This window comes from Gastrolobium bilobum, unplaced genomic scaffold, assembly GCF_033153095.1.
Source record: "Gastrolobium bilobum isolate Gb01-03AN ecotype WA unplaced genomic scaffold, APGP_CSIRO_Gbil_v1 utg36856, whole genome shotgun sequence".
Lineage (NCBI taxonomy): Eukaryota > Viridiplantae > Streptophyta > Magnoliopsida > Fabales > Fabaceae > Gastrolobium > Gastrolobium bilobum.
This window is the reverse complement of record NW_026896491.1, coordinates 73,302-84,097: the sequence shown is the minus strand read 5'-3', so window position 1 is coordinate 84,097 and position 10,796 is coordinate 73,302. Positions and strand designations below refer to the sequence as shown.

At 30.4% G+C, this 10,796-nt stretch overlaps 1 protein-coding gene across 1 annotated transcript; it reads right to left on the bottom strand.

Moving 5' to 3' along the window:
• Positions 1–8,197: 8,197 nt before the first annotated feature.
• LOC133300003 (PLASMODESMATA CALLOSE-BINDING PROTEIN 3-like) lies at positions 8,198–8,838 on the bottom strand. The gene is made up of 3 exons (XM_061499494.1): positions 8,523–8,838; positions 8,356–8,389; positions 8,198–8,240 (listed from the first exon to the last, which is right to left on the bottom strand). The coding sequence occupies exons 1-3, from the start codon at positions 8,836–8,838 to the stop codon at positions 8,198–8,200; spliced, it is 393 nt and encodes a 130-aa protein (XP_061355478.1).
• Positions 8,839–10,796: the final 1,958 nt, after the last annotated feature.

Sequence of the window (10,796 nt, the reverse complement as noted above, 5' to 3'; positions counted from 1 at the left end):
CTATCTACATTTGTTTGCACACCTTTTTTATTAGTTGTGAATTTATACTACTTTAATTCGATTCATGCAAAATACATGTGATCTGTTTTTTTTTTGCTTTTGTTAAAAAAGAAAAAAGAAAATGGTAGTAATAATTTACGTAGCATCGATACCAACACGGAACATGACATTTCGATACGTTAATTCTAAAAAATGTTAGATTTCGATACGTTAGGACACATTTTGATATTAACTAATATTTTTAATTTATATTGCGTATATTATATTTAATAATCAATAATTTAACAAAAAAATAAAGCTAAATTTATCATACCCATTAATTTTGTAAAGAAACATAATATATCACAAATATTTATATTAAATTTAATAAAATGGTAATAGTAATCCAACGAATCAAATAGTTATAACTAAAAATGCGACACAACCTTTAAACTTTTTTTAAGTTTCTACGACACACGTTGGAGTATCGGAGAATGTCAGATACAATACGTCGAATTTTTTGAAATGTCAGTGCTTCATGACAATAATAACTAAAATTCGATCTTTTTCTTTGCTTTAATATTTGAGAAAATTGTGTATCATTTTAAAGGATGTAAAGTTGTGTCATTGTAAGTGAAATAAATAGATAGATAAAGGAGGAGAGAGACTGAACAAAAAAATATAAAGGTGTGGGTCCCACCTCTTTGTGAGAGTGAAAGGATATAAGTTGTGTCATTTAAAAGGACAAACATTTTTTCTTTAATATTTTCATATTTTTTAAAGGGTATGATGTTTGTCATTTTAAATGATATAAGTTATGTCATTTTAGGAGAGAGATAAACACAAAAAAATAAAAATTATGGAAGAGAAAAAGTGGGTGGTTTTTTTTTAATTTAAAATTTTAATAATAATTTTTTTGTGTGTCAATCTCTCTCCTAAAATAACATAACTTTATATCTTTTAAAATAACAAACACTTTTCTCTCTTTAAAACGTGAGACGAGTCTCACAGTGACTTACACGTTGCAAAACAGAGATTATTGACAAAGGAATCCGAACCTATATAAACCATTCAAATTAAACCCTTCTATGTAAAAGCTAATCATTTATGTTAAAAAGTATTATTATAATGAAAAAATACAAGTGAAGATAAGTACAAATATTAACTTCCTTAAAAATTAGGAGGAGAATATTAATAAGGAGGCCACCTTAGACAAAAACTTTAATTTAAGTATTAAGTAGTTAAACTTAAATTTAATGATTTATTTTATTTTATTTTTTAAAATATACCCATCATAATTATCTTTTTAAGATGAGTCGCATGTGATATTATGAGATTAGTCCTGAAATTTAGTCACAATTAAAATTCTTGTCCTTTTCTAAAAATATATTTGATAAGAATTTAATTCAAGTTTTCTTTTCACCTACTAAGATTATGTTGCCAGCTGAGTTATACCAGGCTATGATTAAATTTTTAAAATAACGTTAGGAATGTGAGTTCCATGAAATTTTTTTGAAAGAAAAGTTATATTGTTTTTTTTTTTTTTGATAACAAGTTATATTGTTTTAAACAAAAAACTAATTTGACATTCAAAGAGTATCAAAGATCCCTTATAAGGAAAAGAAAAAAGAAAAAAAAAAAGCGCAGCATTAGAGAAGCGGAACCCAAATTAATTTACAATATTTCTTTCGAGTTTTACTGAAATGATCTGACTCTTATTAAGGGACCTGAATTATGATAATATTATTAATTTTTTCCCTAAGTTTTTTAAATGTCTATCTCACACATTTAATCGTCCAACTTGAACCTTATAATAATGAGCATTCCAAAATGGTAGAAATTTGAGTAAGATGAATGGTCCATATTGTTTTGCGTCTTTTCCAGGTTGACTGGGTTGACTGGGGGATGCTTTGTTGATGGCGACAACGTGCTTAATATTCAACAGCTGTTCACTTGTACAGATGTAAATTAGCTTGCAAAAGCAATCAATTAATATCACCATTTTAATCTGAAAAATTTGTTTGGTAGTTGATTTTAAGAGGAAAAAAAAAAAAAAAAGAGAATTTTAGTAAGTTCTTGCTTTGTTTGTGAGTTAAAAAAAAGAGAGGAAGAAATTGAGAATTTTTACTAAATTTACCAAAATTCTTCTTCTAAAAGTTAAAGTTCCTCCAATTTGAGAGGTTTGAGGGAAAAAATATTAAAAATTACTTATTTACCATTAGGATTAAAATATAAAAACTACATAAATGTGAATCATTTTTAAATGTGACATTATTAGAAAAGTCTCAGATACTGATAGAACTTATCGCCGAAAAATATTTCGTCAAAAATAATGATGAAATATATGTCAAAAAATTTCCGTCAAAACTAAAGAAAAAATTAGAGACGGAACCAGATTTTGCCATAATCACTCACATAAATTTTTTACAGATAAAAAATAAGTCAACATTATTGATAGAATCCAAATTTCAACGTTTGACAAAATACATTTCCATATAAATTTTTTGATCTAAAACAATTACGTCAAATTTTTTACGGAAAACATCTTCATCAAAATTTTCAACGAAAAATATTTCCATCAAAATTTGTAACTAAAAAAATTTTGGTAAAAAAATTTGACTGGAATTTTATTTTTGTCAAATTTTTTTATAGAATCTAAATTTTGTCAAAATATTTCACAAAAACACATATTCATCAAAAAATTTGACGAAAAATATTTCCAACAAAATTTTCAAACGAAACACATTTCCATCGAAATTTTTTTACGAAAAAAAATCAAAATTATTTACAGAATTTAAATTTCGTTGAAAGTTTTCATCAGAAACATTTTCATTAAACTTTTTGATAAAAAAAATTTCCGTCGAATTTTTAACGAAACACATTTCCAACAAAAATTTTCGACGGAAAATATTTCCATCAAGTTTTTTCAACGGAACATATTTCTGTCAAAAATTTCCGACAAGAAATATTTTCGTAAAAATTTTTGACGAAAAATATTTCCATAAAATTTTTGGCAGAAAAAATATTTTGTCAAAATTCGTTACTGAATCTAAATATCGTCAAAAGTTCCGAATGAAACATCTCCCTCAAAAATTTTGACGGAATATTTTCCATTCAAAATTTTGATATTTTGGACGAAATTCTTTTTTCGTTTTAACATTTGATGGAGGAAATTATTATCGTCAAAACTTTTGACGGAAACTAAATTATGTCGAAAATTTCGATAGAAAATTTATTTTGTAAAAATTTTCATCGGAGAAGAAATTTCGTCGCTTTTCGACGAAAAAATAATTTTGTGACAAATTTTTTGTCGTTTGCAGCATAGAAATTTCGTCGAAAATATGATCTTTTTTAGTATTGTCAAAAGTGCATAAATAATTTTGTTAGAAATTTTAAATTTAACTTAATTTGTAAAATATAATAATTATATTAATTTTTAAAAAATGGTAAAATGATAAAATTATCTCATGAACCTTCTATTTTTCTCCCTTACCATTTTTTTAACTCCCAAGGAAAGAGAATATCTTTCAATTTTCTTCTCTTCCTTCCCCTCCCTCCCCTTAGATGCCCTTCCTTCCCTTCTCCTTCCCTCCAAACTCACAAACAAAGCCTTAGGGCGTTTGGTAGAGGAGATATTTTTTTTAACCAGGTAAATGTAATAATTAGGAATATGATAAGAAAGATAGGAAAGTGAGTTTGGTAGGAAACTTAAAAAAAAAATATTTGATTTGACAAAATTTTACCAGAAAAATTGGGTTAAATAAGTCATATTTTTGGTTTACCTTTTTCTATTTCCCTAATTTTCTTGAAATACCACCTCATAAATGGTAAACCTCAAGAGTGCATTCTCTCCTTTTTTGCATGCAATTCACAAAGGATGGGGAAAACAGATCGGTGGATAAGTTTGTGTTTCTGCTACTAAACGTTGGCAACATGGAATACCAATATCAGATGGATTGGAATCCAAAAATAAAACCTCAACCAAACACTACCTTAATTTTTTTCTTATGGAATATCTTTAAAAAAAAATATATTTAATTTTGCAAAACTAATATCAATTTAACCGTAAATATTTTTACCCTAATTTATTTTCACTGTAATATCATATTTACTATGATTGATTCTTGTTTTATTAATACAATTGTTACTTTATATTAAGAAGGTAAAAGTGTTCTGATTTTTCTGTTTATGCACTAGCTAGGAATAGAATATGATATTATAAGTTGATAGGATAAGATATGGTAAAAAGATATTTGTACTTATACCATGCATAATGTTTAGAGCATAACTAAATGTATAGTTAATAACATACACACAAATATTATTATTTTTACAAAAAAAAAATCAATATTCTTCAACTCAACTTGGTAGAGTGATGCAGTTGGCAGAGTGGTGGTGATTGTGGCTTGACTTCACAACAACGGGAATGGGTGATTGGGTGGTGGTGTAAGTATAGTAGTGGGGATATTAGTAGAGTAGCTAGTGCTGTTCGCCGTGTTCACATTATCACGTAAGTGGTATTGTTGGAAACCATATTATTGGGTTAAAAAGAGAGAGGGTAAGAACACTTTTAACTTCTTATTCCATTTGACCATATACTCCTAGACTGGCTAGAGTTACCATAAAGTAGTAAGCTATCATCCACGGACACTGACATGGAACACGAAACACGACACAACACGTCGACACGTTAATTCTAAAAAATGACATATTTCGACACGTTGGAACACGTTTTGATATTAAATAATATAATTTATATTTAATTGATATAACAGTCTATAATAAGTCATATAACCGATCAAATATTCAAATTTCATAACATAAATATAAACAAAAATAATTTTTCGTACATTGTTAATTTTTCATGTCAAATTTCATAACAGAAAAAAATTGATTTATAAATATTTTTTTTAATTTTAGTTAATAAAATAAAATTAAGACTAAAAAAGAAAACGTGTCCGAGCGTTGACTACGTGTCCAAAAAAGTTGACTGCGTGTCGGAAAAACGTGTCGGAGCGTGTCGGAGAGTTGACCACGTGTCCCAAAATATTGACTACGTGTCGGACGCGTGTCCGAACGTGTTCATGTCAGACATGTGTCCTGTTGAGATATATAGTCTCACATTGGTTGTATGAACAACTATTGTGGAGTTTTTTTTTTTTTCGTAACAAAACTATTGTGGAGTTTATACGGCCTTGGGCACTCCCACCATTTGAGCTAGCTTTTGGAGTGGTGTATCTCAAGGTTCTTTAAATGGTATCAGAGCTTGAGTGGCTATAAGGTCACAAGTTCGATCCTCACCGCCTCACTTTAAAGTGAAATTAAAATAAAAGCACAAAAAGGTAAACCAAAAAATTGGGTCTATGCATAATCCACGCTTCAAGCCCAGTGGGCTCTCGTGCGAGGGGGCGTGTTGAGATATATAGTCTCACATTGGTTGTATGAGCAACTAATGTAGAGTTTATAAGACCTTGGGCACTCCCACCCTTTGAACTAACTTTTGAGGTGGTGTATCCCAAGGTTCTTTAAAGGCAAAAACAATATCATTTAGATATGCTCAAATTATAAATGATATTTATGTTCTAAATATATTATTATTCAAAAAAAGTTATTAGTATTTAGACTTTGCCCCAAAAATTACATAAAACCGAATAGAACAGGCCATTCTATCTTTTCCTTTAAGAGGAACATAAAAGAAAAAGGATTGACAACATTTCATAAAGTGACTTGTTTTCATGTTTTCGGGATTGTTTCCCCCCCTTAAAAAGTAAGTTTTCCATTCCATATGCATACAAATAAAAATGTTGCCTTTAATATTTCTGGCCACTCCCTGGCCATTCTCTAGATCATCAAGAAGGTACATAAACCTTTTAGTTGGGGATGGGGACGGTCCTGCAATGGCTTGTAAGCTGTAAATGTTTCATAATTCTTAATATTATCATAAAGAGAAAGAAATAAGGGTACAACTACACGTTAGGATCTTAATGAATTGCCCTGTGTATTATTGAGAATTAAACCAAGTTGATTAGCCAATAAAAATATTGCCTTTTTTTATTGATTAACCAAGCTGATTATAACTTGCAACTTTAATTCTCAATTTAGTGGTAATGCGCTGAGAAAGGGACTCTGTCTTTCAGTTATAGACTCTTAAGCAACTAAAGAAAGCGTCTAGTTCAAAGAACAGGTAAAAATTATTTTTTGGTAAATGGCTAAAATTGTTTAAAAAAATGTTGTGTATAAATTACAAAATATAAAGGCTGGATACAAAGGAAAGATATATAGAAAATTGTATAGTGCTTGAAATAAAAGCTAAAAGAAAAAGATAACATATAGAAAATAAGTGAATTGCTTGTTGATTAATTGAGTTATTTTGAATATGTCTACACTACACAATGGCTACTTATAGAGCATAAACTAGCCTTTGACCTGACTAATATTATTTGTAATGTTTATAAGCTTTCTTTCCAGGTTTATAATAATTGAATATCATGACATATAGTCAAAATGTAGATTATCACGTCAGTTAAGTTCCTTTAGTCTCTTGAGACCAAAAAATCAAAGCACGAGTTAGCTGAATAATGGTTATCATGTATATTCTAGTGATTAATTGAATATTTATTGACTTGGTCAAACTCTCAATATTATAAAAATTCAGATTACACCAGCCAATCCAACTATTTTACAGTCCAACCAACGAATACAATTGGTGAGACTTGAACTCGAGATTTGTCAGAGGAAATAAGTGATAATAACATACTATTATGCCATTGGTTCATGTATATTATTTTATAAGTACTATTATATTTATTGTATATTTTTTATATAAAATTCAAATCGAGTGATTCAATCCGTAACACACCAATTGAACTAAATGATTTATGATTCAATATTCTAACCGAATGGATCCGATTATGTCTCAACTCTCATGAGTTTAATAATATTGATATAAAACTTATACTTTAGATTATTAGCTCCAAACAGCCCAATTAATGACCCAAGTATTCCCTCATTGCTAGATTTGTTATCTTTTAGGCCTATTTTTAACTAGGCCCGTCGTTACTATAGTTTGCAATCTTGACTGATACAGCCCAAAATACATTCGTCCGGCCTCTTCTCAATTTTATTTATATATTTTATTTGAATAATTCATAATTTGACAAAATGTGATAAATTGAAATTAGTTTGTTAGCATACTTGGATAGGATTTTTCTCAACGCACGCAACGATGAAAAAAATAGGATTTACGATTCATGGTTTGCGAAAAGAGTTATTGGTTTTGTTCTGTCCTTGGGACAAAGATGTCTAGCCCAGTTAGGTTAGTACGTTTATATTGGATCTGATGCCCTTTCCAAGGTATCTATGAGAGAGATACCCTTGAGTTAAGGAGATCACTGTGCACAGAATATTATGGTGGCGTTAGCCAATGGGGTGTGTGTGCACAGTGACAGCATAACAATGAGAGAGAGAATGTGTGTACCTTTAGGATTTGCCCTGATATTTATAGAGATTACCTGCAGATAGTTTGGATAGCTATGCTGACACATCAGGTGGATAGTTGTGCTGACACATTAAGTGAGTGGCTGTGTGGACTCGTCAGGTTTGGATTGTCCCTTGTTGGGCTTATTACTTAATGGGCCCATCATATGGGTCCATAAAAGGTTTCTTTTTGTCCAACACCCGTTTTTAATTGCTTACACTTAAAACGATCGAGAGGGGTGGATTGCATATGGATTGTTTAGTGGGTTTGTTCATGGTCGGAGGAGTGGTTCGAAAGTCACTGTTCGATATTTTTGTTGTTGTTGATTGTGAAACTTTGACAGAAAAAATATACGGAACCGAATAAGTGATTAGAAACCTTATTTTTATTTTTATTTTTAGTACAGAGAAACCTTACCTTTGCTGTTGAATTAAAGAACATAAACCCTTCATAACTTGCTTATATCAGTTAAAGTTATAAAATATTAATGTGATGTTAGATACGAAAACTCACAATAAGTGTTTCTTATAAAGTATTATGATATTATTCTAGTTAAGATTACATGTCCAAAGTAATGTAACTCATACATTATTTAGAGCAAAGTAAAGTAACTCTTATACATTATTTAGAGGAAAGGAATCCATGATCCATATTTTTATTTTTATTTTTATTTTTGTATAGAGGCCAGTTAAGTGGTGTCTAGTTCATCTTAGGTAAGATTTGGCCTAAGGCGCATCTTGACTAGTTTGAGTTGTTCATTGTTGTACTTGCTTCTCCATCAGTCCTAAACATTATTAAAAAATCAAATTATCAAGAAGTATATAGTAACATATACTAAAATCAACAAAATATTAAAGTTAAATAAATAAAATTAAGGAAGAGGCTATATATATATATACCTTAGAGAACCTGGGTACCTGCAAGCTCCAAAGCCTATAAAAGACAAGAAGAAAAAATAAAGATGAGATCACATTGATACACAATTAATTAATGTTATTAATTAAATCAACAACATATAAATTAATATATAGAAAATTAAGAAGATGGGGTGAGGTCATATATATACTGGGATCTGTTATGGCAATGGTGGCAGTGCCACCAAAATCACAAGTTCCAGGGGCTTTGCCATGGCGCTGATAGTAGCTGTCGTAGGCATAGGAAGCATGATTTTGAATGGTGTTTGGATTAAAGCATGATCCTCCAGGCCTAATAGGACCGCAGTCAGCACCACTTGCACATGCATAATTCATTCCTTGCTGCAGGTTCTGGTAGCTAGCCCCGCTCCTCACCACGCACCAAGGTCCAGCTTCTACAGTTATCACAATATTCACTATCGTGGCTGTCAATAACACTAGACAAACCAGCTTTGGTGATGCTGCCATATTGAACAAAGTTTGTTATATTCTGAGATAGATATATGGGATGTTGTTGTTTTGGTTTGCTAGTAAAGAAGGACATAGACAGATAGGAAAAATGTTCACAGACATAGGAATTTATAGTGAATGCGAGCGAGCATGGAATAGAAAGCATTTTCTCTTTATTTTATGTTATTTTCCCCTTGGGGGTCGGTTTGGTAGAGGGAAAATTTTTTTTTTACCGGAAAAATGTAATTATTATGGATATGGTGGGAAATGAAGTTTGGCAGGAAAATTAAAAAAAAATTGTTTGGTTAGCCAAAATTTTACCGAAAAATTTGGGTAGAATTTTATAAGTCTATGTTTGATTGAAGGTAAAATATAGGTGGGAAAATATGGTTAAATTACCACAACAACTCTTGACTAAAATAAAATGGGAAAATATGGTTTTAGTTGTAGTTTTCTCAAACATCCGGGTCATTTTGTCTCCTTGCTTGGAATCCTTTTTGGATTTTTCCATCTATCAGCAAATACTACCTTGTAGGTGGTATTATTTAACAGTATTTTTTACACACAAAAAGCAAATACTATGCAAATGAGTTCACTGCCAAATTTTTTTAAAACATGATACCAAACATGAACATCCAAAAATACCACTTTCATTTGCCTATCTATCCTTAACAAAATTATCTACCAAACACACCCTTATTTTTAACTGCAGGGCAGATTCTTGATTAATTAATAAAATAAATGAGGTCAAAGAACATTATTATTATTATTATTGAATGACACCGACTTTTTTATAATCAAGTTCACTTACAATAGTCTTTTTTTTAACTCTTTTAAACAGTTAAATATGTCTGGTTAACTTTTTTTGCTTTTTTTATAAGAGTAAATATCCTTTTTGGTCCTCAGAAAATTTTACGATGCTCCTTTCAGCCCTAACAAATAAAAAGATTCATCGTGGTCCCTAAGAAATTTAAAATAGATCTATTTAGTTGAAATCGTGATCCCTTACAAATTCAAAAAAGACCCATGTTAATCCTCAAAAGGACTAAAATGGGTCCATTTTGAATTTGTTAAGGACCACGATAGACCTTTTTATTTGTTAGGGACTAAAACGGATCTCGTGAAATTTGCTGAAGACCAAAAAAAGGTATTTACTCTTTTTATAATGTTCACGTACGAGGTCAACCAAATCCTAGTTGTTTCTTCTAGCCACCTCTGCATTTTACCAATGAAGCAGTTATGGTTGAATGAGGCAGTTATGGTTGAATATACTTGAATACCCAACTTTAATTACCTCTTTGAGGCGAGTTGGCTCCTTCTGGTATCTCCACAAGCTTCGACTCTTTGAGCCGGCTATGAGACTAATCCGGAGTGCGGGGGTCAGTGATGGCTAAAAGTTCAGCCCCCTCCCCAAGAATGCATTCAGCGAGAATCGAACACATGTCTAACTCCACTAACTCAACACCAAAGAACCAACTGAGCTGCACCCATTGAGTTCCTTACCTTCTTTGAACAAGGTTGAATGAGACACTTCTTTATGTGTTACGTTACATCACAATTAAATGGGCACATACTTCTGTATACACATGTTCAGTTATAATTGTTTTTTTTTTTTTTGGGTACATTATAATTGTTTTTTTAACCATGTGAAACTGCTATGTTGACCATCTCATTTTTATTTCATATAATATTCATCAACTCAACCAAATCCTATCTATTCTATTTACTTATCTAAGTATTTTTAGGAAAATTATACGTATAATCTCTTTTGTCTTACAACCTTGTTCAAAGAAGGTAAGGAATTCAAGTATTCAACCATAAGTGCCTCATTCAACCGTAACTGCTTCATTGGTAAAATGCAGAGGTGGCTAGAAGAAACAACTAAGATTTGGTTGAACTCGTGAATAATATAAAAACTGTAAAATAACTTTTGGTATTCAATAAATATCACATAACATAATTTAATTTCTTAGAAG